The sequence below is a fragment of the Exophiala dermatitidis genome (assembly GCF_000230625.1).
Source record: "Exophiala dermatitidis NIH/UT8656 unplaced genomic scaffold supercont1.3, whole genome shotgun sequence".
In the NCBI taxonomy this organism is placed as follows: domain Eukaryota; kingdom Fungi; phylum Ascomycota; class Eurotiomycetes; order Chaetothyriales; family Herpotrichiellaceae; genus Exophiala; species Exophiala dermatitidis.
Genome location: NW_008751648.1, coordinates 2,221,663 through 2,247,763, shown reverse-complemented (window position 1 = coordinate 2,247,763; position 26,101 = coordinate 2,221,663). Strand labels below are relative to the sequence as shown.

Sequence of the window (26,101 nt, the reverse complement as noted above, 5' to 3'; positions counted from 1 at the left end):
ACAACAACCCAGACTCGAATTGCGTGATACAGCGGTGAGCGGCAAACGATGAAAAGGGGCCAAATCGAGCATATGCCGCAAACATGGCAAAGTTACTGCGTAGGCAACCACTGGCATGTCCAAACACGAACATCCCGATTCTGTCCGTAAAATTGCATTCTTCCTGCCGCGACCTGATCTGACTGTGTCTTCCTGCCATGATGCCTTGATGTACCTAGGTACTCAATCCAGGCAAGATGCTCTGCCACGACTGTCGTGCGCTAATCCGGCAGGCTGATGATGTCCTTTGCTCCTGCGAGATCCAGATGACCGTGAAAACGGAGGTCAGCACCGCCGAATTTGAAGCCGCCATTCGCGACAAATGCTACCTCTGTATGAGGTTACGACTTCAATTAGGGGATTTCAAATGGCAACATGTTGTGTCGTCTCTCCCCAAGACAAACCTGGTGGATTTCGACAAGGCTGCGTCCTGCCATCCTCCCTCCATGATCCTCGTAAGGCTGGGTTGTCGGCTCACTCCCATATTGAACCAAGGTCAAGAGGGAATGCCATTGCTCGGTAGCAGCTACTCGTACGGGTACATCCAAGTGGCTCTTTTGCCAGGACCTCCCAGTCTGAGGTGGGCTACATTTCGTTCGTTACTATCGCTCCCTACTTGGCCTAGACCTGCGACGTCCATCTTTTGGGATATTCTCTAATAGGAATCTGCATAAGTCCAACTCATCTGCAAGCCGTTGTCATTGCGGCCAAGGGTGCACCTTCAACGTCAGACCCCCGCGTGCTTGATCTGGTTCACCACTGGCTGGAGACTTGCAGGTCTTCACCCAGTCATTCCAATTGCAATCGTTCTCTTCAGTTTGCTTCATACCCTAGTCGCTTGATCGACGTCCGACCCGACAACACAACAGCCGACACCTGGAGACTGGTGGAGGTTGATGAGACTCACGATGTTACAGGCGCGTATATGACTCTCAGTCACCGATGGGCTTCTGAGGCCTTCAAACTGGAGCGAGCCACCCATGCAGACATGCTTCGTGGTATGTCTCTCGCGGCTCTCCCTGGAACGTACCAGGATGCCATTCGAATTGTCCGGCGGCTGGATGTCCGTTATCTCTGGGTGGATTCTCTATGTATTTGTGGAAACCTCCAGGGTTTCCTATCATTTCGCTGATCAGCTTACCAGGTATCTTTCAAGACGAGCGGCTCGATATCCAAACAGAGGCCATCAGAATGGCCGAGATCTTCGGCAACGCCTTGTGCAACATATCTGCTCTTTCTGGGAGGCAGGACGGCCTATTTTGCACCCGTGCCCCGGAATTAGTCAATAGCGACTGTGTTATCTTGAATGCTGAAAACTACGACCTCAAGCAGTCGTATTTCTTGAACGACCTGCAACTGTGGCGGGGTGAGTTGCTCCATATGCCCTTGACTACACGAGGATGGGTACTTCAAGAAGAACTACTGGCCGCTCGTACCATCTACTTTGGCTCTCGGCAGGTGCTGTGGGCTTGCACCGACTTTCGCGCTTGTGAAACCTATCCCCAAATGCACACAAAGAGATCTATACAAGCTACTGACGACAAGCAACAGTTCCTCCACGACGAGGAACTCGGTCCCATCGCTGCTATGCTTCAGGTTGCGAAAACCTCGATACAAAATTTTGATCCCGAGCCAGTGTCTCCTGACAACGGAGATCTGCTCTTTGGAGCGTGGACGCAGTTCGTTGCGCACTATTCACTTCGCAAACTAACGTTTCCTGCGGACAAGCTTCTTGCTATAGCAGGTATCTGCAAGTTGTTCGGAGGAGTCATGCACGACGAATTCCTGGCGGGTCTCTGGCGCCAGCACATTATGACCGGCCTCTTGTGGTATATCCGGCCACACACAATCACAAACCGTCCCGTCGAGTACCGCGCTCCTTCATGGTCATGGGCGTCAAATGAAGGATATGTTATGCACGCCGAGCCCTTCAATTTCTCATGGACCGTGGCCCAGGTCGTTGATGCAAAGTGTCAACCCGAGGATGGAGAGGATTTTGGCATGCTTGTATCCGCGAGGCTGAGACTACAAGCCCCCTGCTTGGCCATGTTCATTGACGCCCGGAGTGAATGGACTGCGGGCAGGACTGTATCTGCATCTCGCTTTATCCCCGTTCCCCAACTCATTGTACGAATCGACAGCACAGAAGACCTGTCCGCCGCGGGGGTTGGCAGCTGCAGTCTTGTTGGGGCCATCATCCGAACCACGGCATATCGGCTGACTGACGTCGTGACGGGTGATGGCAATGGCTCTACCAAGAAAATTCTTCTCGCAGCGCAGGGGATTGTGCTTTTGCCTACCAGACCCATCGTTGCACCCACGGGAGATGATGGAGATGCTGCTGCCGAAGGGCACACCAAAGCAACGACCACGACAGCCGCAGAGTTTCGACGTGTAGGATATTTCGCTCTCGAGGACCGTAAAAGCGGCAGTATCACACCGAAGTGGGCTCCTCAAGGGTGCAGGATCTTCCGTGAGCCTGTGGAATCGAAACAGCGAAAACATTCCACAGAGTCAGGATGGTTGAGAGAGTTTCCATTTGAGGAGCAAAGCCAATGGCTGAGGTTGATGGATGTCATTTAGAAGAGCTTTCATGTGTAAGTGCCTATCGCTGTTGACACTTCCAGATGGATTCATATGAACAACCTCCACCACGGCCATCATCTCGTGTCGGCAGATAGAATACAGTTCACTCGAATAAACTGAGACTCTTTCGCAGCATATCAATCACTCCTGGGTGATCTCATTGAAATACTTACCTGGATACCTATATATGTAGCCTATTTCTTGAACGGTAACCTCCAGGTAAATACTGTAACCTGGTCTAGCCTTGCCGTGTCTCCCCTCGAGACCACTCTTCTTCCATACAACGCAACAAACCAAACACGGCCTGATTGTAATTCAATTCTTTTTTTTTCTTTCCCGAATCTTCATTTATATTCCAACCGTCCCTGTTACTCCTAGTAGTCTAGCAGTACATTTTATCACTCACTGGCAACAATCGGCTTCTGCGCCTTCCAGACAGCATTCCAAATCTCCAGCCCCCGCTCCCACAACTCATCCTCGACATCTTCATGAATCGTCCCATCCTGATCCAACAACCTCAGTCGATTTTCCGCACTACACGGCCAAGAGACCCGATCCTCACCATACAAGAACTGAGCAAACGGTTCGAGAAACTTCTTGATGACGGTTTTGTCCTGCTCACTGAAATCGTATCGCCACCCACTCGCCCACCAGATGGGAATATCTGCCGAATGGCACACTTTGACTTCTGGTTTGAGCCAGTTGTCTAGGGCTTGGGCGCGCCACGCGATGCGGTAGCGATGGACTTTTGACAAAGGAAGAGGCAGTACTCCCGATTTCTTCTCGTCCGGATTCACCAAAACATGAACCAGACCCCTCTGCGAAGCGTGGACCTGCGCATCGGCGACCATTTGACTAAACACCTCGGCCCAAGCAGAACCAGCTTCATCTCCGTCGTTTGTGGAGGGGAGCTTATAAAGGGGCAATAAAGCCTCAACCACAGCTGGAGGATAGTAGTTTGCCAGCTGAGTCAAAAGTTCAGCGTGGTTCCGAGGCGGATTGACGAGTTTGTAGAGTTCCTTTTCGTCGCTGACTTCGCCTAGTAACACAGAAGTGTTGTTACGGGACAAGCGTGTCGCGAATGCGCCGCTGTGCAAGGAGGACAAAAATGTCGGTCGGATGAACTCGCCGTCCGTGCTGGCGCGGAAGGTGTGCATTTTTAGTTTGGACAGGGCGGCCACGAGATCACTGGCGGGAATTGCGCGCAAAGCGGCCATCTTTTGGGCTGGAGTTGAGGAGGAGGATATGTCGATCCCGAGGACGGAACATAGTTCGTTGAATTGGGCTGTTAGGATGGGCGAGGTGCTGGCGTTGGGTTGGATTGCTACGGCGTTGGACCAGAGAAATATGCGGCGGATTAAGCGCCGGTTAGAAAAGGATGTCGAGGAGGTGGTGGTGGTTGCAGATGCAGATGCTGGTGCTGGTGCTGTTGGTGCGCCATCATGTGCCACTGCTGATTGTTGTCCTGATTGTGATTGTCCTAATTGACTGTCATAGTTCAATTGAAAGAAACTCGAATTCGCACCGGCCGACAAGCCCCCAACGGTGATGTTGTTCGGGTCGCCGCCAAACAGACCAATATGCTCGGCCGTCCATTCCAGAGCGCGGCGCTGGTCCCAGAAACCGTAGTTGGACGGCGCCGGGTCTTCGTGCAGGGACGCCAGGTCCTCCCCGGCCAAGAACCCAAACACATTCAGGCGGTACGTGGGCGACACCACGATCCGCGGCGCCGTGTTGGCCAACAGGTCAAACGGGTCGTGGTCGTGCGACTGCATCGCGTTGCCAATCTGGAGCCATCCGCCATGAATGAAGAACTGCACCGGCCACCCGGTCGCCGGTTTCAGTTCGGACCCTGGGCATCCGTCCGCCGGGACCCAGATGTTCAGGTACAGACAGTCTTCGTCCTGGGCGTTTTCGATCGGTTGCGCTGCTCCAGGAGGTGGCGGGTCCACGTACGCCAGGTCGTGCGCGTAATGCGGTTGAGGGCACACGGGCCCGAATTCAGTGTAGTTGCCTGGCTCGTCGTTCGTAGTGTTGAATGTAAAGTCCGCTGGCAATGATTGCGGCCGTCGCCAGCGTAGTGGTCCAACCGGAGGCAATGCATATGGCACTTTGGTGAAGCGGTATAAGATCGGAGTCTTGGTCGAGGCGTCGCGGTGCTCCACGCCCCGGAGACTGCCTCGTGGAGTGTGCAGGATGTATGGGTGTGATGTCGACTGTGTTGGCTTCATTGTGGATGGCTCCCCTGGGCTGCCTGCTTCGAGATCTTGTTTGATATGCTTGGGAATGCGAGTAAGTCCACTGATCGCACTGGAGTAATAGGCGAAAACGTCCCGAGCTGACGAGGGGGACCAGTTGGGGGTCGTAGATATAGAGGCCCCTAACGGATGGAAGTGCTTGTTTGTGCTCGGCTCTCGCCAATCCGGTCAGTCAATTGATGGGAGATACTTGTTCTCGTGCCCAGACCAGGCTCGTCGGGTTGTTGTAGAGTAGCTGAGAATGGGGTTATCATTGAGGTCGGCTAGTTTGTACTGTCGCCGAAGTCCATCGGCAATTCATGTATTCCCGCTGAAGGCGGAGATTCCGTGGAGAAGATAAGCAATAGACACTTCAACTCGTACCAACATCAACCGAGGTTGAGAAACGTGAAAATGCCATAGCCATACCTAGGGGGTACCTCAGGTAGGTACAGTGCTATTGTACCACCTACGGTACTATGATGGTGCAACACAGGTCAATGTACCGTTATCAGTTGACTAAGGTACAATGTCCTCTTGACTCGTCTGTTCTCACAACTCCGTGTCGTCGTCTCCAGACTCATTCTCTTCTACTGGTCCGTTCTCTCCTCCACCCATTCCGTAAAGTCGCTCTTCCTCCGCCCCAAGCAGAGGTGCCCTTTCCTTTGGATGTCGCGAAAAATGGCCCGCTATGCTCATAACAAAGGGCGAAAACCCATGAATCACGATCGAACATAACACCACAAAACAGACCACCGGCCAGACCGTCTCCAAGGCCTCTTGATGATGCGAATGTTCGGGCGGATGTGGCAACGGTTCTGACGTCCCGGTTTCCAAGCGGGCTCGAGATTCAATGGCGAGAAACAGTGCCCCGACTCCCATCGGACCAAAGTGCCCAATGAACAAAGCCTCGTGGTATGTGTGAATATCAGGAATCAAGGCCTTCATCGCCAGGATCGCCGGTAGTCTTCGAAACACGAGGATCAGGACCACGCAAAGGGTCATTTTTGCCACAGAAAGGTTGTCCCTGTACAGCTCCCAAGGTATCATGGACCCGAAGTAGACAAACATGGTTGAGTTCAGCATCAGATCAAGGATGCTAGGCAACTTCATGTTTTTGGTCCGAACCGAGAACCAACCGTCCCAACAGAATGCCGCGCCTGCGCAGAAACACACCAGAAAGTCGTCAAGCCCTAAAGAACTTCCTACTCCGATGCAGAAAAGCGCAAGAAGGAAGTAGAACACGAACAATGTCGACTCTTGGACATAGCCTTTGTCCTCACTGAACCGCAAGGCTTTGTTGGCAGCCAACCCGATCACAACCCCAACCACTATTCCTGCCAAACACTGCCACAGCAGCACATCTGTCAGCCACTTGCGGATCCCCTGGGCGGCGGAACTGGCCATCGTAGCGTACAAGGCTGCGTAGAGGAATGGGAATGCGGTCCCGTCGTTGCAGCCCGACTCGGCAGCAAGCAAATGACGCACTCGTTTCGGTACTCGCTGGGAAAATCTCGCTTCAGCAATGACACTGGCCGAAAGGACGGGGTCTGTAGGAGTGAGACATGCTCCGATTATCATGGCTGTGATCCAGGTCGTGTCGAGGACATAGTAGACGGCGGCTGCGGCGATCATCCAGCTTGCTGTCATGACAGGACCAAGTAAGAGAGCGATACTCTTCCAGTGTCGCTTCACGTATGCTGCAGGTAAGTCAATGCCCACAGCGAAACATTGAACCCCGGTGATGACTCGGGTGAGTTCTTGAGTGATGTTGTCTTCCCACCCCCATTTGTTGGTGGGATCCAGCACCGTTGCACCATGAGGACCGAAGGCGACGCCAGTGAAAGTTGCCAGAGGTGGTTCGGAGAGGTGAAGTCGATTACGGATCAAGTCCGAGAACAAGGCATAGAGGATCAGGAAGAGAGAGAGTAGGAGAATTGTCAGATGCGGTGGACTGGGTTCTATCTGGGGCCACGCCATGCCAGTGGTGTCTTCTGAAGCTGGTCGTGTCTCTCTGGTCTATGTCTATTGCAGAATCTCGCACACTGGCGGCTCTATATTAAGACGCCCATGTTGTCTGAAAGGCGCGGAGGCATCGGACGCTCGCATTTATATTCCGCCACTTTGCTAGGAGGCAGGTGCCAATTTATTTTCATTATTATAAGTACCGACGTTCGCGATGATGCGTCGATGTGTGATCACATATTATGAAGTCACAAGAAACAAGAAAGCGGAAGTTCGCCAGGGAAATAACCGTCCAATAGCAAGACCGCAGCGGCGCATTTTTGATGCTCTCGTTTCGGGCCATCAATGACCTGGAAGGTAATACGGGCGTAGTTACGGCAAGGGGCGTAGAAGCCTGTCCCTCGGCTCGGTGCCTCTCTTTTCACTCTCCTCTCCGTGTTTCATCTCGTGAATTTCGGTTGGGTGGAAGTCTAAAGAGGTTAATGAGTAGGTAAGGTTCCGCGGAGACTGCGTCTTCTCTTGTCGGCCTTTGCGGATCAGGAAGGTCAGATTCGTGGATCTACAATGCTCGGTGCGCGGATGGATGAGGGCATCGGGTTCTGGACCAGCTGTCCATGCTTGAAATGACGACGATCCGGGCGGCTGGACCAGGAAAGACACTTTTAATATATAGAGCTCGCTGAATTTTCATTCGTTGGCATGGTTGGATTATAGGTCATTCGCAGGGGACCAACGTCGTCTGGCTAATCAATCTGTCTTTGTTGTATCGGGTCTCTCGGTTAGGTGTCTCGCTGGGAATATCCATCTTGAGAAGGTAGTCAGAGTACAGGTCAAAGGACGCCTTCTCGTCACATCCGAGTGTGACCTCCCACGAGCAGGTGGCCATGCTCGGGCCCTGCCAGTTGTTCCCGAGTGACATGTCAGACAGACCACCGTGGCCCAGTAAGGTACAGCCGGCGGGATTTGGGGAACAGAACTGCTGCCCAACCGGTGAAGCATTCAAGTTGGGAGGTGAATGAAGCTGTGCAGTCATATGGGAAGGTCACAGAATGACGACTAGATGGAGAAGCTGATGCAGCTCAATCGATATGTGAAGCGCAGGCCAACTTTGTGAACAATCAAAGTCGAATCATGATGCCACCGGAAAGATAAAAATCTGTTACAATCTTGAAGTGGCAGGCTCTGGAAAGATAAGGTAGTAGGCGAGGGCACAGGTCTTCCCGGGGGGCAAAAGTGCTCCATTTTCATGCCTGGAGGTGAACCCTGGTTGAGCGGTTGAGGCCGAGGGGGCCTGGAATCAGCCTAGAGCACGTATAGCGTCACCCTGATAATGCAATCATAGTGCGCATGGCCGCCCAAAGGGCACCTGGGCAGCCCGACCGGTCACTGGCAAGCCTAAATTCAGCCAGGCCAAGCCTGAACGAGACCCTGCGGCCCCAACTGCAGGATCTGGATGGCACAACGTACAGTGCCGTGAATGAACAACTGCGACTGACGGTGAAGAAAAGGCGAAAGCGGCACTAAGACGCGCCTTTCTGCTGTCACTGACGCTCCCTTACCACTAACGCCCTCCTGCTCCCTTTTCTCCTCTAAAACAACCGGCGGCCCCAAGCACCTGAACCAGCTTCACCCTGCGCCATCCGCCGTCCGCTTCCTCTCCTTCCTGCACCTTGCATCCTAATCTCCTCCTCTTACGGTTCTTTTCATCCCTCGCCCTCCCCTCTTCCTTTGCCATCTCAATCAGTATCCGATCTTCAAGCTGTCGACGAGACCAGCTTGACGGCGTGTGAGTGCATCGACTCACCTGTCATCAGCCACTGCATCGGCTTTGACCGTCACTCTGATCCTAGGTCCGGTTAGTCACCTGCCCATCTGCCTAAGGGTACTTTGCTGTACACTGGTCCCCTACTGATCTCCAAGCCCACATCCCTCCACTGTAGTGGTCCTCACCTCACCGTCTGGCCTACTCCCTCACACCTTCGCATTCCTTGCACTCCCGCATTCCATCATTTTCGTCTGCTCGTTTCCATCTCAAAGGATCCTGACGTGAACCAATCGTGGCAGCTTCGGTTGCTCACAGCTTCGTTTGTGTCTCATGCACGTTATCTGCGTCCGTGTTTCAAGTTCTCTGCTAATCTCCAGTGAGAACAGGCTGAGATCGAGATAATTTCCTCCCTTCTCGCACACCCGCTCCACGACAATATCCGCACTTGAACGACACCTTGCCACTCCGTTTCCGCGTTATCACAGCCTCGTTGCTGTCAACCCTCCGTCAAAATGACGACCATGGTATGTAACATTTTGGGCCGTTGCAGTGCTTCGGGCTCGAACCGGGAGAGCAAAGAGCTGGAATGCACACGACGACCTCAAAAACCCCAGAACGCATAATGGTCACTAACATCAGCTCTCAGGATCTGCGTGTCGGCAATAAGTACCGTATCGGACGAAAGATTGGAAGTGGTAGTTTTGGTGATATTTATTTGGGCACAAACATCATCTCGGGAGAAGAGATCGCCATCAAGCTCGAGTCGGTCAAGGCCAAGCATCCTCAACTTGAGTACGAAGCTCGCGTCTACAAGTCTCTGGCCGGCGGTGTTGGGATTCCTTTCGTCCGCTGGTTCGGCACAGAATGTGACTACAACGCCATGGTCCTTGATCTCCTCGGTCCCAGCTTGGAAGATCTGTTCAACTTCTGCAACCGAAAGTTCTCCCTCAAGACGGTTCTCCTCCTGGCCGACCAACTTATCTCCCGAATCGAGTACATCCACGCCAAGTCCTTCATCCACCGTGACATCAAGCCCGACAACTTCCTCATGGGTATTGGCAAGCGAGGCAACCAGGTCAACGTTATTGATTTCGGTCTGGCCAAGAAGTATCGCGACCCCAAGACTCATTTCCACATTCCGTACCGTGAGAACAAGAACTTGACCGGCACGGCTCGATATGCCTCGATCAACACCCACTTGGGCGTGGAGCAATCTCGTCGTGACGACATGGAATCGTTGGGCTACGTGATGCTCTACTTCTGCCGCGGCTCGCTCCCATGGCAAGGCCTTAAGGCTGCCACCAAGAAACAAAAGTACGACCGCATCATGGAGAAGAAGATGACCACTCCTACCGAGGTACTCTGCCGTGGTTTCCCAAACGAGTTCGCCATCTACCTCAATTACACTCGATCCCTCCGCTTCGACGACAAGCCCGACTACTCGTACTTGAGGAAGATCTTCCGAGACCTCTTCGTCCGCGAATCGTTCCAGTATGACTACGTCTTCGACTGGACTGTCTACAAATACCAGAAGAACGCTCAGGCAATCGCCCAAGCCGCAGGCCACCAGCAGAACCAGGAGGAAGAAGAGAAGCCACGACGTGCACACAACGGTACCGCAGCCGCTACTGGCGCCCCAACTCCTCAGCACAACTCGACCGCTGGCAAACCAGCCGCCATTTCCAGCTCCCGACGCAAGGTCATCGAACGCGGCGCGAGCGGCAACGACCAGGGAGGAAGTGACAGGATGTGAGTACTGAAACCTTTGGTTCCGTGTAAGGGATCTCCTCTGCGTTTTGCTTCGGTTTGCGTGGAGGTTTATCAATGGCATCTGACTAATACTCCAGCCTTCGACGTTAGGCTTCGTTCCACTACGAGGGTAACCACTGGCAATGGCGACTACCGCTGAACAGAGTGACGACTTGGTGTCCTCGGCACTGAATCTCATTACCTTCCAACCTTTGTGTAGACCTGTCCTTGGTCTTTCACACCAACTCAAATGGGTATGTCGGATCCGGCGCGGGGTTTGCTCTAGCACATGGCAAATCCGGACGGAATATTACGTGAAAACGCAAAACTTATGTGAGCGGGTACACTGCTTCAAATCGTATCCTGCAATATCCTACGATTACCCAACGATTTCTGGGATTCAGGCGACTCTTTATCGGAGCACCGAACGTTTTGCATGCGACCTCAGACATCCACGAAGTTTAGCGACGTACGGCTGTACAGCATCATCATCATCATTGCTGGCCCATGACTGCGGGAAACGACCCGACCATCGGTCGACTGGGTTACTCCGCTCTTGACCACGATGGTCCATCCAGATCATCCTGGCATTCATTGTTGAATCACACCCCGACCTTCCCCCGTCAATCTCAGCACGTTTTCATTGTCTTTAGAATGGTTTCTATGCATACGCGAATTATCAGAGTACTGGTTCATCAGGAAACAAGCACGGGCTGGATGATGAATAGCTCGCCCCCAGGTCAAGAAGCCGAGGATGGATATGGTGTTTCCACCTCTAGCGGGCCCGTGTGCACCATCCAGAGTTCAAGTTCAGGGACGTTGGCGGAGGATCTGTCAGGGGCCGCGTCCGGGGAGGTTTATGGCCAGTATCTCAGCTTGAAGACGGCATAATTACCGAGCGACAGACAGAACAGGTCTGTTGAAAGAACTCGACTAGCTAGTCCAAGAATAATATCAATGTGCTCAAAACTGTTTGCATTGTAGAAGCGGTGTTTTGGAGGACTTGGCTGCAACTACTAGTCGTATACGAGGTATGGATGGTAGGGGTTGAGGTGGAGGATAGGAAGCTATCCGATCACGGTCCGTCTGGTGATGGACCTCGACTGTTGCTAGCCTCGCTTACCAAGCATCCGGTTCCGAAGGTCGGCCCATCCAGCCATCCACTTACCACTACTAGTACTGCAGTATTGCGTGCGGTACCGTTTCTAGTCGGAGTACATCATCAGGTGCGATGACAGCGACTGGCCTGATGTCCAACTTGTTACTAGCAATCCTAGTAGCAGCCAGCCACCAACAACATAGGATCTCGCACGCGGCAGAGCGGAGGGGTCGTAGTACCGGATGGACAGTGGTGTAGCCACCTACCACCTACCACCTACCACCTACCACCTACCAATACTAGTAGCCTGGGGTAGCTCCCTACCGTACCTTACCTACCTCACGTCGAGTTGCGACCAACTTCCTTCTATTACCAATACCACCTACCTACCTTACTGTAGTACTGGCAATACTCAGGGCTTTTTGGAATCTTGCGTCCTCTCTTTTAAGGTGATTGTTGGATTCACCGCAGCTCTATCAGCCGTCCATTCTCTCTCCCGAGGCCTTAGTATTGGTTCAGTTCAGCGAGGAGCATTGTCCAACCCCTCTGTCTAGACGAGGTGATTGAGGATCACTGGCAGAAGGATATCAGGGGAACAGCGCGCCCATCGAATTCAGTCGAGTAAGTACATTATGTTACGTCACGTCTGGTTTCCCTGCTGCCTGCATGCCTGCCCATGTTGTATTCATTATTTTCGAAAAACATGTCTTGTCAAGGAAGAGATAGGGAGTGTTCGTTATTTGGTTTGATCTGTTGGGGCATTCGCATCGTATCACATTGTCTCGCATTGCATTACCTCTCAATCAATTGCTTTTACCTTGAGGGAAAGAGGACAAGCTCAGCCTAGGCAGCCACGCCGTGTGACTGTGTTGAGATGTGGTAAGATGGGAAGGATGATGTGGCATTCGTGCTGTAATGCATCCTCTGATGCTATGGGCCAATGTCATGCCTGGGTAAGAAAGAAGGGAAGAAGGGAGGCCGAAAGAAGCTATCGACGATCCCACAACAGATCGTCAGCCAGCCGCCGGTGTTACTACGACTACCTACTTACAACGACCAATCGTCTCTCAAACCATCGCCCGGGGATTTGGGCAGGATTGAGAACCCCCAAAATGCTATTGCACCCTGTTGGTACTAGTCGGGATAAGACGTGTGATTCAGTGCTTTGTTGTCCTTCGTCATTTCTACCTTGATAACCACGGCTGTTCGCCTCACACTTTCTCGCTTCATGAAACCCGGTTACGACCAAGGAACCAAGGCGGCCAGCCAGACAGACGCACAGGCAGACATACTAACGTCTTTTCTGTCAATTCCAGGCTCGCACAAACGCACATTGTACCGAGACATCACGATCGCTAAAAAGGGTATATCAGCGCGTACCCTCTTTGCCCTTGTGACTTCAGAACCCGGCTATCACTACAGCTTTCCATCGGTTTTGCGGCACAGCGGTCACTTGACATTACCTTCCACGGAAAGTACTAGTTGTCGTTAACGGTCCACAGAAATGGTTGAATTGCGCAAACGGCCTCCTCCGAAGGAACCGGCCACCCCTGCGCCAGCCGCCAAAGCGAAACGAGGAGGCGGCAGCAGCAGCGGCAGTGCCAGCGCCGTCAAGAACCTGGCCGACAAAGCCAAAGAAGTTGTCTCGTCAGTCACCGAAACAGCAACAGCTGCGGTGTCGGAGGACAAGACTACTACTACTGAAGGTGCCGAGGGCAGTGCTGCTACCAGTACCGCTGACAAAAAGACCTCGGTGGCCATTGAAGGAACCGGGCCTGTCAACATCGATAGCGCTTTTGGTGGGAATATCCATCTTCACGATGGCACCGAAACGACTTTGAGGCAGTTGCTCGACAAGAGCGAGAAGGGCGTTGTCTTGTTTACCTATCCGAGGGCGAGTACGCCTGGATGTAAGTTTTTACTATTTCGGAATCGGATTTCAAGTTCTTCGTTTTGATTCGGAAACTTATGTTCAATGCGTTCGCTAGGCACAACTCAAGTATGTCTCTTCCGCGACAACTACGACACTATCAGAACTGCAGGCTTCTCGGTCTTTGGCCTGAGCACCGACAGTCCCAAGGCCAATACGACTTTTGCAACGAAGCAGAAACTGCCTTATCAACTTTTGGTAAGTCCTTTGTTAGTTAACTCCCACAATGACATCGCCCGGCCGTGGTGCATCGTCGTTGTTGGTCTCTTTGAGAGTCTTTATGCTGATACCCAATTCCTCCCACTCAGTGCGATCCGGGTGCCACTTTGACAACTGCAATCGGTATGAAGAAGCCTGGACCGGGTAAGTCGACCGCAAGGGGCGTCGTTGTCATCGAGAAGGCCGATGGCGAACGAATCACCGTCTGGGAGCAAGCCGGCGCAGCAAAGACTTTGGATGCCGTGCTCGAGCACATTAAGACTTTGGGTGATACTAGTACCGAGAAAGAATCCCATGAAGAGCCCGCAGCTACAGACAAGGAGCCCCCAGCGATACAAGAGTCGGCAGCCACGGACAAAGTTGTCCCAGTGATACAAGAGCCGGTGGATTCCAAGGAAACTACCACCAAGCTGGCGGATCCAGACACCAAGATGGACGAGGTTCCCTTGATCAAAACTCCGTCCCGGGAGGAGCAAGAGGCCGCAACCACTGCGGCCGAGGTCGGTGAGACTGCCGCGAAGATTGATGCTGCTGTGGGAGAACTCAAGGAATGAGTCGGCGTGCAGTGCAGTGGGCAGCGTCTCGACAACATCCCGTTCCACCGGTACTCTGTGAGAGAAGGACCCGGTGTCGGTCAAAAGAGGTGAACGAGACTGTTTCAAGATGGACGCTTCAGCTCTGAACTAGAATTCAGAGTCCCTGGTCTTGAAGGTACTGTAGCATGATGCCAGAAAGCAGGCCTACTAGTGCCGACATCCTTTACCGGCCACTCGGTCCAGAAAATGTACACACTTCCAGTTCGGGGTCGTTCTCGGCGTTACTGTATTCATATGCTTGCGATTCCTGGAGTCCATATCTTTCCTATCCGTTGTAGCTCGTTGATGAATCTCTTGCTGGTGATCTCCGGGCTTTTGCTCCCATAGTTGGCAATCTGTAGCGGAGTCCGGTCGTCAGGCGAATAAAAAGGGTTGAGCATCAGCTGGATATATGCAGTTTGTACGGCGCGAAACGCGGGCTTCAAGTCGGCATCCCGCAAGCCCACGACAGGAGGGAATCTCCTCTTGTCTTGGTCCGGAGGAGGCGGGCGACCCATCATGTCGACCACGATGATGAACTTGATGCCGGTGTTGGTGAGCCATCCGTAGGCGGCGAGGCGTTCGTCAATGGCCTGCAATAGACCGAGATCTTGATCTAACGTCTTTGCTCGCGCGCGTAGATCGAATATGTCCAGGCAGGAGTTGAGGAGGAATGTCATGTCGAGGTCTTCGTCTTGATGGGGTGGGAACAGCGACATGTGTAGAGGGTTGTCCTGGACAATGTCAGGCTGGGTTAGTGTCTGGGCCGGGAGATACCTACATGTCTGCCAATGATGCCAATGCAAGCAATGGCCGGCGTTGCATTCAGAGCCATCAATATCGTTATTTGAGGACCCTCTGGTCCTTGGGTCGAATGTATACAACGATGCGATGCATTTCATAATGCCTGCGGTTATGCTGTACACGCCGTTCCGCGCAATCATTGCATGCAGTGGTGATTATTGGAGAAATCTCGCTGTTTTGGAGGCGGCGGAGAGGCGGAGAACAGCCCAACCAATGACAGAGCTTCCAAAGCCGATTTCACTTGGACGACAAGAGACATGACCGAATCGAACCTCGAACTTCCAATTCTGTCCACACTGCGTTCAAGTTACACCTCCCGTGTCGCCGCCCGCCTTTCCTTGACACCGTCTTCCTTCGGGCCCCCAGCAGTCATCTTTCACTTTGAGAGGCATCTGTCATTTCAGGCAAGATGATGTCCTTGTCAAGGACAGTGGCTCCTCGAGCCCTACGAGGTATGAAACCCAGCCAGTTCGAAGCAAAAGCTTCTTCGCCACGATGATTGAAAAGGGCGTCTTTGGAGTTAAAGTTGACCATATGATACAGCTTCCACCGCTGTCCCGTTCTCATTGATACGTGCTGCGCCGGCAGCGTCCATCTCATCATCCGCGACGAAATCCGCCACCTCAGTCACCCCAGCTACGACGTCAAACGATGCCTCGCGGTTACCTGTGACGGGCGGGATCCGTCGCGAAGTGCCTCTGCCATCTCAAGAGAAGAAACAAGGCGCGATGCAATATGCGCTCACCACTCTCGATCAGATTGCCAACTGGGCGCGGCAAGGCTCGTTGTGGCCGCTGACGTTCGGTTTGGCCTGCTGCGCCGTCGAAATGATGCATCTTTCCACACCCCGCTACGACCAGGACAGACTGGGAATTATCTTTCGTGCCTCTCCCCGACAGAGCGATGTGATGATTGTGGCTGGAACCCTCACGAACAAAATGGCGCCGGCTTTGAGACAAGTTTACGATCAGATGCCAGATCCCAGATGGGTCATCAGCATGGGCAGCTGTGCCAACGGCGGTGGCTACTACCACTACAGTTACAGTGTCGTCCGGGGCTGCGACCGGATTGTCCCTGTCGACATCTACGTGCCTGGATGTCCGCCAACCAGCGAGGCGCTGATGTATGGCATTTTCCAGCTACAGAAGAAGAGTGAGTTTTGTCATGTCCAGTTCAGATGATCCGAGAAGAAGAAGCTAACTTTGCCCTGCAGTGCGACATACCCGCATCACGAGACTGTGGTACAGGAAGTAAACTGGGCAAAATCGAAATTCGTTTGATGTTTTCCAATACAGCATTCGCTGGTCGTGGTGGCGTTTTGACGTGGGCTGCTGTATCAGCCCTGAACTTGAACCTGTGCTTAGTATCTTCATGAGACATGTACAGAATGACAATGGGCATTCGCCTTGATTCTTTTGTCTGCAATGCCAACCCCCGCATCCGGTACGCATAACACATGGTGTCTGGGTTGTTGCTTGGTTTGTGTGTTGGCCACGCTCGGGCTCAGCCGCTCGTTAATTCGATCAGGCTCGATTGCCCAACTCCGAGGGAATCATATATCTCTGCCATCCTTAGTGTGCAACCCTACTCGTGTTGCGCCTCCGCTGTCTTTTTCTGCTGGGCCGTGCCATGCTGTTGAAGTTGTGAGCGCTATATGCTTCCTATGGCCCGTTGCTATGGTCGGCAAGCGAATGGAGATGAAAGCTCTTTTTAATTACGAGAAAGGAACAACGCGATACTAGCAGACGGGCATATATCTCCTGCCAGGCTACTGTGCTGGACGTATTATTTACTGTAGAGCCACGGTAATATTCAGACGGTGAAGTTGTAATGGACGGGAATAATTCAGTCCCGCTCCGGGACAGTCTTCGCTGATTGGCCGCCTCCAAACCGCCATCGAGCCTCCGCTGGAGGGCGAATCATCATTCCATCTGCGTGTCTTCAGTTGCCTGCCTGTTCAAGTTCTTGATCTCTCCGGCCTGCTCGCACTCACTTCCTTCTCACACTCGCAGTTCACTGCACCGGCCGCCGTGATGGAGGTGACCAGAACAGTGATTCGACGAATTCCGCGGCGGACGCAGCGCTTAACCACCGCCCTTCGACATGGTCACCTACCGCCCTCCGCCATAGCATGCTCGCCTATGGCCATATGGAGCCGGAGACAATTCTCGTCAAACACGAATTTGTCGTTCCCCGGTTCTGCCGGCTTCGGGCTGGGTAGTCCATCAACGCCGACCTCATACTTTCAGCGACAATCGAGCTTGCCCGCAAACACCATTATCCGATTCGTACCGCAACAAACGGCATGGATTGTGGAGCGCATGGGGAAATTTCACCGGATATTGCAACCTGGTCTTGCAATTCTACTACCGATCATTGATGTAAGGACCCGGAGTGTTCCATGGTCGGGAGACTAACTTGTCGTGAAGCGTATCACATACGTCCAGTCCTTGAAAGAATCCGCCCTGGAGATTCCTAGTCAGAGCGCCATCACAGCGGACAACGTCACGTTAGAGTTGGATGGAGTCCTGTACACGAGGGTCTTCGACGCGTATAAAGCAAGGTGTGTTTCGGATGACTAGTGGTGAGTGCACAGGATGCAGCGTTGGCTAAGACTTTACGCAGCTACGGTGTCGAGGATGCAGAATATGCCATTTCCCAACTGGCCCAGACGACGATGCGATCCGAAATCGGTCAACTGACATTAGACCACGTCCTGAAAGAACGAGCGAACCTGAACGCAAACATCACACAAGCCATCAACGAAGCCGCGCAAGAGTGGGGAGTGGTGTGTCTACGTTACGAAATTCGAGATATCCATGCGCCGGAAGGCGTGGTGGCCGCCATGCACCGACAAGTGACGGCTGAACGATCGAAGCGGGCGGAGATTCTGGAGTCAGAAGGTCAAAGACAGAGCGCGATCAACATTGCCGAGGGGCGGAAACAGTCAGTCATTCTGGCTTCGGAGGCTTTGAAGGCCGAGCAGATCAACATGGCTTCCGGTGAGGCCGAGGCCATTCTTCTCAAAGCCCAGGCCACTGCTCGTGGTATCGATGCCGTCGCCAATGCCATCAGGCAAGGCGAGGACAGCGCCCGAGGAGCCGTCAGCCTCAGTGTGGCAGAGAAATATGTCGAGGCGTTCGGAAACTTGGCCAAGGAAGGCACTGCGGTGGTTGTGCCTGGCAATGTTGGTGATATCGGCAGCATGATTGCCAGTGCAATGGCTGTCTATGGCAAGGTCAACGAAGGTCAGATCAAGAACCTGACCTCCAAGTCTGCCTCACACTCTTCTCCGGATGAATCCTCAAAGAAGCCCGCCAAGGATGTTGACCAAGAGGTCATCGAAGTCGCGCAACATGGAGACTCAAAAGATGTCGCGCGGACCGTGCTCGAGGGGTTTGAGAGGACCAGGGATTCGCGGAAGTGAAAAAGTTGGATTGTTCTGCTCTCAGCTCTGGGCGGGAAAAAAGTGGATGATCAAAATCTCTCCTTCTACAATGCAGCGACGGCGCCACTACGTGCAGTGTGTTACTGTTACCCATAGGAAACGGGCAGAAAAGTAAAGCAGGGTGTATAACAAGTCAGCGTGTAGCTACATAATACGATTTCTGAAGTCGTTGGATACTCTACAATGCGCCGAGTCGCCGTGCTTGAACATCAGATTTAAGTCCAGATGATAAGCAAGCCCGTTACATGGGGCGTGAGCAGTAGTGCTAATGTCGACAGGTGTTTGGATGGATTTCAGAGTACGACTAATAAACATGAATATATATTTACGTTTCGAGGATTATAGACGAAAGGGCGGTTCGCCATGGTGGGTCTCTGAAACGACTACCACCAAGCTTCAGCAGCTCGGAGGACAAGCACTGAAATACCCCTAGACGGATTTAGAGCTGGACAACCTCTAAACCCTTGAATTTAAATGTAGAGCAAAAGAATGAGGATGAAATGAGTATCCATGCTGTGGAATGCAACATATATACGCACTGGCTGACACGGAATTATGGCCGAAAATGCTCTCCTGGGGGCGCGTCATTCTTTCTGTTCAAATGACAAGAATTTGTAGGCGGACGTCTGTTGAACACATGCATCGCACTTCGCTTGCGGACGAAGCAGTCCGACTTCATTCCACCACAATTCAAACCGCGCAACGCAACGCAACACACGCCTGCCCTCCCGTGAAGGCTCGTGCTTAACGAGCGAGTATATCCGTCTTCCTCAACCTCACTTTCTACAAGCGCAATGTCCTCATACCGCCGACAAGATAGTTCGTGATGCATATTATCAAGCCGATCTGGCTTACACATGGGGGTACGTACGTCTTGGGTTGGCGACGTGCCATGCGCGTGGTAAAAGCGCGTTAACATGGTGGCGGATGGTTATAGAGTCGGTTCGGAGGCTAACAATGCCGTCGCATAGGGGAAAAGAAGGACTTTGAGGTCTACAGCTGCCATGTCTCTCCGGACGGCCAACGGCTGGTCACAGCGGCCGGTGGTAGGTCTACCCCCAACACCACGTCGAGCCTACCGTGCTCTGGGAGTGTCCCTGTTAGTTGATCAGTCGCACAGATGGCTACGTCCGAATATGGTCGACGGAAGCGATCTACAACGCCACAAATGGAAAATACGACAAGCCCAAGCAGTTGGCGTCCATGAGCTACCACTCTGGCACAATCCACGCGGTGCGGTTCTCACCCGGCGGGAAATACCTGGCCTCAGGAGCGGATGACAAGATTGTTTGCATATACACACTCGACCCAAGCCCGCCGAGCCACGCAGCGTTCGGTGAGCATCCCGTTTCCTGCGCAACATGACATTTCCAGCTTACAGACGGTCTAGGTTCCAACGAGGCACCCCCGGTGGAAAACTGGCGCATCTTCCGCAGATTGATCGGCCACGACAATGATGTGCAGGACCTGGGCTGGTCGTACGATGGCACAATACTGGTATCTGTTGGATTGGACTCGAAAGTCGTGGTCTGGTCGGGATACACGTTTGAAAAGTTGAAGACACTGTCGAACCACTCGAGCCATGTCAAAGGCATCACTTTTGACCCGGCCAACAAGTACTTTGCGACCGCTAGCGACGACCGTACGATACGAATTTTCCGCTTCACCTCCCCCACCCAAAACTATACAAGCCACGATGCAGTTAACAACTTCATCCTCGAAACAACCATCAGTCAGCCATTCATCAACTCTCCGCTCACCACTTATTTCCGTCGGTGCTCTTGGGCTCCAGATGGCCAACACATTGCCGCTGCCAATGCCGTCAATGGCCCCGTCAGTGCGATTGTCATCATCAACCGCGGGACCTGGGATGGTGACACCTCGTTGATTGGACATGAAGGACCGGTGGAAGTTTGCGCCTTTTCGCCGAGACTGTACGGACCAGAACAGGTTACCCGACCTACGCCGGAAGGCCATCTCGCCCCTCATAATACCGTCATCGCATGTGGTGGCGCCGATAAGTGTCTGAGTATCTGGACGACCAACAACCCACGGCCGCTGGTGGTGCAGCAGGATGTCGCTGGAAAGCCCATCTCTGATATCGCATGGAGCCCGGACGGCCAGACACTGTTCGCCACAGCATTAGACGGCACCATCCTGACAGTCATGTTTGAGCCGGGGGAACTAGGCTACCCCAGGCCTATCGAGGAGAACGACCGGTCACTTAGTAAGTTTGGCACTTCGCGAAAAGGACTGGGATTTCCGGAGACGACCGAGGCCTTGCGTCTGGAAGAGCTGAGCAAGGCGGGCGAGTTAAAAGGCGTGGAAGGCAGGATGGGAGCTCTCATGGGCGACCATCATTCCTCTCAATCCGGCGCCGCAAGCACAACTGCTACGACAAATGGGGCGACAACTACATCGACGACCACCAACACGACCACAACAGAAAACCTGCAGAACGGGACTGAAGCTCGACCGACTGCACAAGCGACGGCAAAAGCACAAGACGACCTAAATCAGGCGAAGCTTGAACGGCTGAAAAACCGCGTTGAAATTACCAAAGACGGCAAAAAGCGAATACGCCCTCTGCTAGTTTCCGGAGCGGGTGGCGCCGAATCTTCTTTACCGCAGACGAAGCTCGTCAGCGCCAGTGCAAACAACGTTCAAACAGTGGATACGCCTCAATCGGTCCTCGATCTCTCGAAGCCATTTGATGGTCTGCCCAAGGGTGGAATTGCGACTCTGCTGCTTGGCAACAAGCGGAAGTACGCCCAAATCGAGGGCGAAGAAGAAGGCACCACTGAAAAACGCATACAGGCTGCTAGTCAGAAAGGAGCGGTGCCGATCCTCACAAACGCCCCCGACGGCCTTCTTCCAGCACAACATCAGCCGCCTACCAGCGGACAGGATGTGACGCCGGAATGGATCCGGCCAGCTGTGATCAATCCGGCAATTAGTGTAAGCCAGCTGCGGCTGGCGGTACCGAAAGTCCGAGCACATATTGTGCAAGGAATCGACTCGGCCGGCAAACCAGCCGAAGTGTCTAATGATGCAGCGGGTGCTAGTGCTAGCAACAACAAAATAAGGGCGGAGTTTGTTTTGGAAGCTCGCAATCCCTCCGGCCCATCACTGACGCCACGAGCACAGGACCGGGAGCCTTGTCGGATCACACTGACACGGAAAGATCAACCGTTGTGGCAGGATTTTATTCCCCGGCCGGTGCTGTTAGTTACAGGCAACCATAAATTCTGGGCGGCAGCAGACGAAGCTGGTTCGCTGTACATGTGGACACCGCATGGTCGACGGCTCAACAGTGCCATTGTTCTGGAATCCCAGCCGGTGATCTTGGCCGCATACGAGTCCTGGCTGCTGTGCATCACGAGTGTGGGCATGTGTTATGTCTGGAACGTCAAGACCATGTCATCTCCCCATCCGCCAGTGTCGCTTGCACCCGTGCTCGACACGGCCACACATTCCCTTGCGGCGCATCCCACGGGAGCCCCGGCCATCACACACGCCCGCTTGAACTCGGAAGGTCGCATCATTGTGACTTTGTCCAATGGCGAAGGCTACGCGTACTCGCCTCAAATGTACTGCTGGCAACGCTTGTCCGAAGTCTGGTGGGCCGTTGGCAGTCAATACTGGAATACCACCGACTCTTCGGTTGGAAATGTTCAGTCTTCAAAAGGTTCTGCTGCTGGCGGAGCTTTAGAACAACAGCAGCAGCAGCCTTCTACTACTGCTATTAATGTCTCATCCGGCATCATCCCCTGGCTGGAGAGAAACACAACCTCGGAAACTTTGTTACGAGGCCGCGCCTATTTCCTCCAACGACTAGTAAAAGTTCTTTTGTCGCGTGAGGGCTTTGAGAGTTTCGAGTCCGGCGTGTCCATTGCGCATTTGGAGAACCGGATCGCCGCGGCCCTCATGCTCGGCGCAAAGGACGAGTTCCGGATTTATTTGTTGATGTACGCCAAACGATTGGGTGCAGAGGGCCTTCGGTTGAAGGTGGAGGAGCTTTTGCGCACACTTGTTGGTGGTATTGTCGAGGAGGAAGATGATGACACCGAGAATGGTGGGGAAAACAGTGCTGCCGTTGCGGTCATGAAGAATTCGAACCCGAATGCCGTCCCTGGACGCAATTGGCACGAAGAATCAAAGACAATCTGTGGATGGCCGAGGGAAGAACTTCTCAAAGACGTCGTCTTACTTCTAGGTATGTGGTCCGCTTGTTGCTTTTGGTTTTCTTGCGGTCTTTCCCGGTGCGGACCATTGGTCTGCAGAGCCGACTTGACTACCACTACATTGAATCATTTCACTAACAGCTTTTTCTTCTGCAACAGGCAAACATCGCGATCTTCAAAGGATTACCGTGCCATACGCAAGGATGCTCCGCATCGTCGATGCAGATGGTGGTGCTAGTGGGACCAACGGCAGTAATCCTGACGAAATGGCTCTTTGATGACTTGAACCAAACAATACCAAAAAGGGTGCCCGAGGTTCTTCTTTTTGCCCTGTCTTCTCTGATAATGAGGATTTGGTGTGTCATGGTAACACAGGGAGTGAAGGGAACGTGATCCGTCGGAGTGCAATGGGGTGAGATAAGATGAGCTCTCTCGGGTACTACATGTGAGGTACCATCGAGGTACAGGTACTACATGTACTCTACGTACTGTGTGTACCGTGTGTGAGCTGGTTGGCTCATCTGGGTTATGCGCTTCCTGCAAGGCACTTACACAGCACAGTTTACCTACACGCCGACCGAATCCATCGATTCCGATCTAAGGACTAGGTAGACTGCTGACCTGACTCAATTTTTGTCTATCTGCGGCAGAGAGCTCCAGAAGCGAAGCGATAATATCAGACATGAGCGGTTGAGTCAAGTTCATTTCATTTCAATTATTGGGCAACATGAATCAATGAATCCATCATTTCATCAACAATTCTTTTTGAAGAAAAGGCGACCGCGTGTTGTCTCATGTGCAGACTGTTTGAACTGCTCGTGAGCACCGCGCCGGGATTTACTAGTGTTACTGGTACTACTAGTAGTAGTCATAGCTACATTGGCCGGAGAACCGCTTCGTAGGGCATCATCATGCTTTGTTTCGGCAACACAACTTTTGCTTATGTTCACGAGGATCGCAATTGGATCGATGCCGTGTAGAAGTCGTCGACATAGGTAGAGTGCCGCTGAGAGATGCCGTGTCTGGCTGACTGGCTGACTGGCTGACTTGTCCATTACCGAGAAGGGAGAAGCGAGCAGGAGCAGGCCCAGGATCTGTTGTCTCTCAAGCCTTGGCTGCGCCAGCTTTGATGAGGAGGATATCGCCATCTTCGACAACTGGAAGAGATCAAACAAGTCAATATACCCATCGACAGAAGGAACTGTTCAGAGATGATATGCTTACCATAATCCTTGCCCTTTGTCATGACCTTTCCGGCAGCTCTGACGGCATTTTCATCGCCGTACTCCTTGAGCGTCTCGAAATTGTACACGATACATTGAATAAAAGTCTTTTCGAAATCGGTGTGGATCACCCCGGCGGCCTGGGGAGCCTTGGTACCCTTGCGAATAGTCCACTGCCTAACCTCGTCGGTGCCGGTGGTGAAAAAGCTGATGAGGTTGAGCGCTTGACGCATGGTAATGACGACCTTTGGCAGGGCGGATTTCGTGCCGAGCTTCTTGCACTCTTCGGCCGCCTCCTCGTCCGACATGGCCGCGAGCCTCTCTTCAAAGGACACGGAAATCGGGATCACCGGGTCGCCAGTCGCGTTGGTCTTGATCCACTCCATGACCTTGGGTAGATGCTTGTTCTTCTGGCGGAGGTAATCTCGCTCCGACAGATTGATGAGGTAAACCACGGGTTTGGCAGTAAGGAGGAACAGAGGGTTGATGACCTCGACCTGTGATGATGACGATGTGCATGGTCAGTTTCATCGTCCGGACAACAATAAATCGTAGAAGATCTGAGCAAAGATTGTCTCTTTTCGTGTGTTCAGGGTTGGACTTCCTCTCATTACAGCCTCTAAACGTGAGATTTATGGCGAGGCTGCTGTCGACGAGCTGGGATTATTCGAGCTTATAGCTCTTGTTCATCATGATAAAAGAAACAACAGAGAAAAAGGCAATGACGACGAAAAGCAGAAACGTACCTCTTTCGGAGTCCACTCGCCCTTTCGGACTTCCTTGCCATCCTTCAAGAACTGAAGGATCTTGTCCACGGTGGCCTCTTCCTCCTTCAATTTCTTCATTTCCAGACTTTGGCCACCTCTTCTCGTCTGTTTGGACAAATTCTCCTTGGCCTTCTCGACAAATTCGATGTCCTTTAATCGCAGCTCTTCGGAGATGATGTCCAAGTCTCGTGTCGGGTTGACGTCGCCTTCCACGTGTATGATCTCGGCATCGTCGAAACACCGTACCACTTGGAAGATGGCGTCGACGGCTCTGATATGTGACAAGAAAGCGTTACCGAGACCGGCGCCCGTAGAAGAGCCTCTAGTCAGCCCGGCAATATCGTAGACCGTCAGGTTTGCCGGAACCTGGGATTTGGGTTTATAGTGTTCGCACAGCCAGTCATATCGGGCGTCGGGCACAATAACTCGCGCCTCTTCAGGATCGATCGTGGCGTAGGGGAAGTTTGCAGGGTTACCCAGCGAGCATTTTGTAATGGCTTGGAAGAGTGTAGATTTGCCGACATTGGCCAGACCAACCTGGAGTTCGGATTACGCGGTCAGCCATATTTGCATTGGGCTCTGGCAGAGCTTTGTATCTGTGGACATTGCCTACATACGATACCGCTCTTCAGGTTATTCCCCGGCCTGCCTAGCAGGATCTTCTCTTCCTTGACGGCTTTTTTAGGCGGCATCTTCCTCTTGGCGTATCCGCGGGTCTGGCAGGTGTAGGTAAAGAGGACTGTACCGCTGCTACGGAATATCGGCTTCGAGCAAGGCTCAAATGCAGGTCCGGCTGCGAAGATGGAAACGCGGAGTGGAGAAATGAACACGCTCCTAAAGGGAGTGAGGGAGACCGTGGTGTTGACAAATTACAGTCGCAGACTCGAGCTACACAGTGCTCGAGATATCTGCGAAGGTCGGAATTGGTTTATGGTGGTTTTATTGATTTGAGGCTTTGTTACAAAGACTCGCGCCAGCTTTACCTAACAATTTTGCGCTGCGAACCACCAATTCGCCAAGACCTGGGCCAAGATTTCGATCACGTGTAAGAATGGTCAGATTCGCGTTGAACAAGGCTGAACACTTGAGAAACAACCAAAAAGACGACCTTGGTAGTCGAACTCGCCTCAAATTTCGCATTGCTGACGAAGAGAACAGTCTGTCGCGGCACAACTGCAACAAAAATATACGTGTAATTTTGCAATTTGATAAGGCCGAGTCAAGACAATATCATCTGGCCGAAACGGCAAAAAGGCAAAAAGAAATCGACACCAACAGGACTTGAACCTGTGCTATTTGACTTGTTAGTTGATAGTTGTTGTCGGATGGAGAGGAGATGTACTAACCGGGCGAACCCATGTGATTGCTGATCGGAGACCGATTCTAGTCACACGCCTTAACCACTCGGCCATAGTGTCAAGTTTTGGTTGTAGCTTGCTGCTACTTGTTGAGAAATTTTGGAAGCTAGAAAATAAGAAACAAGAATTTATGTAACACTTAGTTTTGCTTGG

The 26,101-nt window shown here is 52.7% G+C and overlaps 10 protein-coding genes across 13 annotated transcripts; 6 read left to right on the top strand and 4 right to left on the bottom strand.

The window, feature by feature from the left end:
- The first annotated feature begins 46 nt into the window (after positions 1-46).
- HMPREF1120_03800 lies at positions 47-4,197 on the top strand. 2 transcript variants are annotated; one of them, XM_009157886.1, is made up of 3 exons: positions 47-619; positions 715-1,130; positions 1,184-4,197. In XM_009157886.1, the coding sequence occupies exons 1-3, from the start codon at positions 237-239 to the stop codon at positions 2,620-2,622; spliced, it is 2,238 nt and encodes a 745-aa protein (XP_009156134.1). In that variant the 5' UTR covers positions 47-236; the 3' UTR covers positions 2,623-4,197. The 2 variants fall into 2 exon arrangements, with proteins under 2 accessions (XP_009156134.1, XP_009156135.1); XM_009157887.1 differs by having other exon boundaries at positions 47-633.
- Positions 3,024-4,856, bottom strand: HMPREF1120_03799 (esterase/lipase; the record flags this gene model as incomplete). The annotated part of the gene is made up of 1 exon (XM_009157885.1): positions 3,024-4,856. One exon carries the CDS (start codon positions 4,854-4,856, stop codon positions 3,024-3,026), a length of 1,833 nt encoding a protein of 610 aa, XP_009156133.1.
- Positions 4,857-5,414: 558 nt separating this feature from the next.
- HMPREF1120_03798 (CPA1 family monovalent cation:H+ antiporter) lies at positions 5,415-6,842 on the bottom strand (the record flags this gene model as incomplete). Its single annotated transcript, XM_009157884.1, has 1 exon — positions 5,415-6,842. The coding sequence occupies one exon, from the start codon at positions 6,840-6,842 to the stop codon at positions 5,415-5,417; it is 1,428 nt and encodes a 475-aa protein (XP_009156132.1).
- Positions 6,843-7,476: 634 nt separating this feature from the next.
- On the top strand, positions 7,477-11,313 carry HMPREF1120_03797 (casein kinase I like hhp1). Of its 3 annotated transcripts, none has more exons than XM_009157881.1 (4): positions 7,477-8,682; positions 8,979-9,116; positions 9,239-10,341; positions 10,453-11,313. In XM_009157881.1, exons 2-4 carry the CDS (start codon positions 9,105-9,107, stop codon positions 10,499-10,501), a joined length of 1,164 nt encoding a protein of 387 aa, XP_009156129.1. In that variant the 5' UTR covers positions 7,477-8,682; positions 8,979-9,104; the 3' UTR covers positions 10,502-11,313. The 3 variants fall into 3 exon arrangements, with proteins under 3 accessions (XP_009156129.1, XP_009156131.1, XP_009156130.1); XM_009157883.1 differs by having other exon boundaries at positions 9,239-10,367; XM_009157882.1 differs by having other exon boundaries at positions 7,477-8,924; positions 9,239-10,367.
- Positions 11,314-11,486: 173 nt separating this feature from the next.
- HMPREF1120_03796 (peroxiredoxin Q/BCP) lies at positions 11,487-14,456 on the top strand. The gene is made up of 4 exons (XM_009157880.1): positions 11,487-12,061; positions 12,757-13,350; positions 13,429-13,568; positions 13,679-14,456. The coding sequence occupies exons 2-4, from the start codon at positions 12,945-12,947 to the stop codon at positions 14,141-14,143; spliced, it is 1,011 nt and encodes a 336-aa protein (XP_009156128.1). The 5' UTR covers positions 11,487-12,061; positions 12,757-12,944; the 3' UTR covers positions 14,144-14,456.
- Positions 13,373-15,162, bottom strand: HMPREF1120_03795 (uncharacterized protein). Its single transcript, XM_009157879.1, has 2 exons — positions 14,946-15,162; positions 13,373-14,898 (listed from the first exon to the last, which is right to left on the bottom strand). Exons 1-2 carry the CDS (start codon positions 14,997-14,999, stop codon positions 14,416-14,418), a joined length of 537 nt encoding a protein of 178 aa, XP_009156127.1. The 5' UTR covers positions 15,000-15,162; the 3' UTR covers positions 13,373-14,415.
- Positions 15,163-15,256: 94 nt separating this feature from the next.
- Positions 15,257-16,798, top strand: HMPREF1120_03794 (NADH-ubiquinone oxidoreductase 19.3 kDa subunit, mitochondrial). Its single transcript, XM_009157878.1, has 3 exons — positions 15,257-15,420; positions 15,512-16,120; positions 16,182-16,798. The coding sequence occupies exons 1-3, from the start codon at positions 15,378-15,380 to the stop codon at positions 16,220-16,222; spliced, it is 693 nt and encodes a 230-aa protein (XP_009156126.1). The 5' UTR covers positions 15,257-15,377; the 3' UTR covers positions 16,223-16,798.
- Positions 16,799-16,810: 12 nt separating this feature from the next.
- HMPREF1120_03793 (uncharacterized protein) lies at positions 16,811-18,630 on the top strand. Its single transcript, XM_009157877.1, has 3 exons — positions 16,811-17,349; positions 17,398-17,531; positions 17,594-18,630. Exons 1-3 carry the CDS (start codon positions 17,002-17,004, stop codon positions 18,393-18,395), a joined length of 1,284 nt encoding a protein of 427 aa, XP_009156125.1. The 5' UTR covers positions 16,811-17,001; the 3' UTR covers positions 18,396-18,630.
- Positions 18,631-18,966: 336 nt separating this feature from the next.
- HMPREF1120_03792 (protein HIR1) lies at positions 18,967-23,359 on the top strand. Its single transcript, XM_009157876.1, has 5 exons — positions 18,967-19,279; positions 19,388-19,462; positions 19,537-19,752; positions 19,807-22,632; positions 22,760-23,359. Exons 1-5 carry the CDS (start codon positions 19,243-19,245, stop codon positions 22,876-22,878), a joined length of 3,273 nt encoding a protein of 1,090 aa, XP_009156124.1. The 5' UTR covers positions 18,967-19,242; the 3' UTR covers positions 22,879-23,359.
- HMPREF1120_03791 (uncharacterized protein) lies at positions 23,104-26,049 on the bottom strand. The gene is made up of 5 exons (XM_009157875.1): positions 25,937-26,049; positions 25,208-25,882; positions 24,570-25,127; positions 23,825-24,320; positions 23,104-23,757 (listed from the first exon to the last, which is right to left on the bottom strand). Exons 2-5 carry the CDS (start codon positions 25,280-25,282, stop codon positions 23,705-23,707), a joined length of 1,182 nt encoding a protein of 393 aa, XP_009156123.1. The 5' UTR covers positions 25,283-25,882; positions 25,937-26,049; the 3' UTR covers positions 23,104-23,704.
- Positions 26,050-26,101: the final 52 nt, after the last annotated feature.

What these genes read in the sequence shown, in the direction of transcription:
- HMPREF1120_03796 (XM_009157880.1), top strand. Translation starts at nt 12,945, where the DNA reads ATGGTTGAATTGCGCAAACGGCCTCCTCCGAAGGAACCGGCCACCCCT. An exon ending in GAGGGCGAGTACGCCTGGAT is followed by an intron (nt 13,351 to 13,428) that starts GTAAGTTTTTAC and finishes TGCGTTCGCTAG; the next exon opens with GCACAACTCAAGTATGTCTC. An exon ending in AACTGCCTTATCAACTTTTG is followed by an intron (nt 13,569 to 13,678) that starts GTAAGTCCTTTG and finishes CCTCCCACTCAG; the next exon opens with TGCGATCCGGGTGCCACTTT.
- HMPREF1120_03795 (XM_009157879.1), bottom strand. Translation starts at nt 14,999, where the DNA reads ATGGCTCTGAATGCAACGCCGGCCATTGCTTGCATTGGCATCATTGGC. An exon ending in TTGGCATCATTGGCAGACAT is followed by an intron (nt 14,899 to 14,945) that starts GTAGGTATCTCC and finishes GACATTGTCCAG; the next exon opens with GACAACCCTCTACACATGTC.
- HMPREF1120_03794 (XM_009157878.1), top strand. Translation starts at nt 15,378, where the DNA reads ATGATGTCCTTGTCAAGGACAGTGGCTCCTCGAGCCCTACGAG. An exon ending in GGCTCCTCGAGCCCTACGAG is followed by an intron (nt 15,421 to 15,511) that starts GTATGAAACCCA and finishes CATATGATACAG; the next exon opens with CTTCCACCGCTGTCCCGTTC. An exon ending in TTTCCAGCTACAGAAGAAGA is followed by an intron (nt 16,121 to 16,181) that starts GTGAGTTTTGTC and finishes TTTGCCCTGCAG; the next exon opens with TGCGACATACCCGCATCACG.
- HMPREF1120_03792 (XM_009157876.1), top strand. Translation starts at nt 19,243, where the DNA reads ATGCATATTATCAAGCCGATCTGGCTTACACATGGGG. An exon ending in GATCTGGCTTACACATGGGG is followed by an intron (nt 19,280 to 19,387) that starts GTACGTACGTCT and finishes GCCGTCGCATAG; the next exon opens with GGGAAAAGAAGGACTTTGAG. An exon ending in AGACGTCGTCTTACTTCTAG is followed by an intron (nt 22,633 to 22,759) that starts GTATGTGGTCCG and finishes CTTCTGCAACAG; the next exon opens with GCAAACATCGCGATCTTCAA.
- HMPREF1120_03797 (XM_009157881.1), top strand. An exon ending in CAGGGAGGAAGTGACAGGAT is followed by an intron (nt 10,342 to 10,452) that starts GTGAGTACTGAA and finishes CTTCGACGTTAG; the next exon opens with GCTTCGTTCCACTACGAGGG.
- HMPREF1120_03793 (XM_009157877.1), top strand. Translation starts at nt 17,002, where the DNA reads ATGGAGGTGACCAGAACAGTGATTCGACGAATTCCGCGGCGGACGCAG. An exon ending in TTCTACTACCGATCATTGAT is followed by an intron (nt 17,350 to 17,397) that starts GTAAGGACCCGG and finishes CTTGTCGTGAAG; the next exon opens with CGTATCACATACGTCCAGTC. An exon ending in TTCGACGCGTATAAAGCAAG is followed by an intron (nt 17,532 to 17,593) that starts GTGTGTTTCGGA and finishes GACTTTACGCAG; the next exon opens with CTACGGTGTCGAGGATGCAG.
- HMPREF1120_03800 (XM_009157886.1), top strand. Translation starts at nt 237, where the DNA reads ATGCTCTGCCACGACTGTCGTGCGCTAATCCGGCAGGCTGATGATGTC. An exon ending in CCAGGACCTCCCAGTCTGAG is followed by an intron (nt 620 to 714) that starts GTGGGCTACATT and finishes AATCTGCATAAG; the next exon opens with TCCAACTCATCTGCAAGCCG. An exon ending in TCTCTGGGTGGATTCTCTAT is followed by an intron (nt 1,131 to 1,183) that starts GTATTTGTGGAA and finishes TCAGCTTACCAG; the next exon opens with GTATCTTTCAAGACGAGCGG.
- HMPREF1120_03791 (XM_009157875.1), bottom strand. Translation starts at nt 25,282, where the DNA reads ATGCCGCCTAAAAAAGCCGTCAAGGAAGAGAAGATCCTGCTAGGCAGG. An exon ending in GCGAGTGGACTCCGAAAGAG is followed by an intron (nt 24,321 to 24,569) that starts GTACGTTTCTGC and finishes TCATCATCACAG; the next exon opens with GTCGAGGTCATCAACCCTCT. An exon ending in GACAAAGGGCAAGGATTATG is followed by an intron (nt 23,758 to 23,824) that starts GTAAGCATATCA and finishes GATCTCTTCCAG; the next exon opens with TTGTCGAAGATGGCGATATC.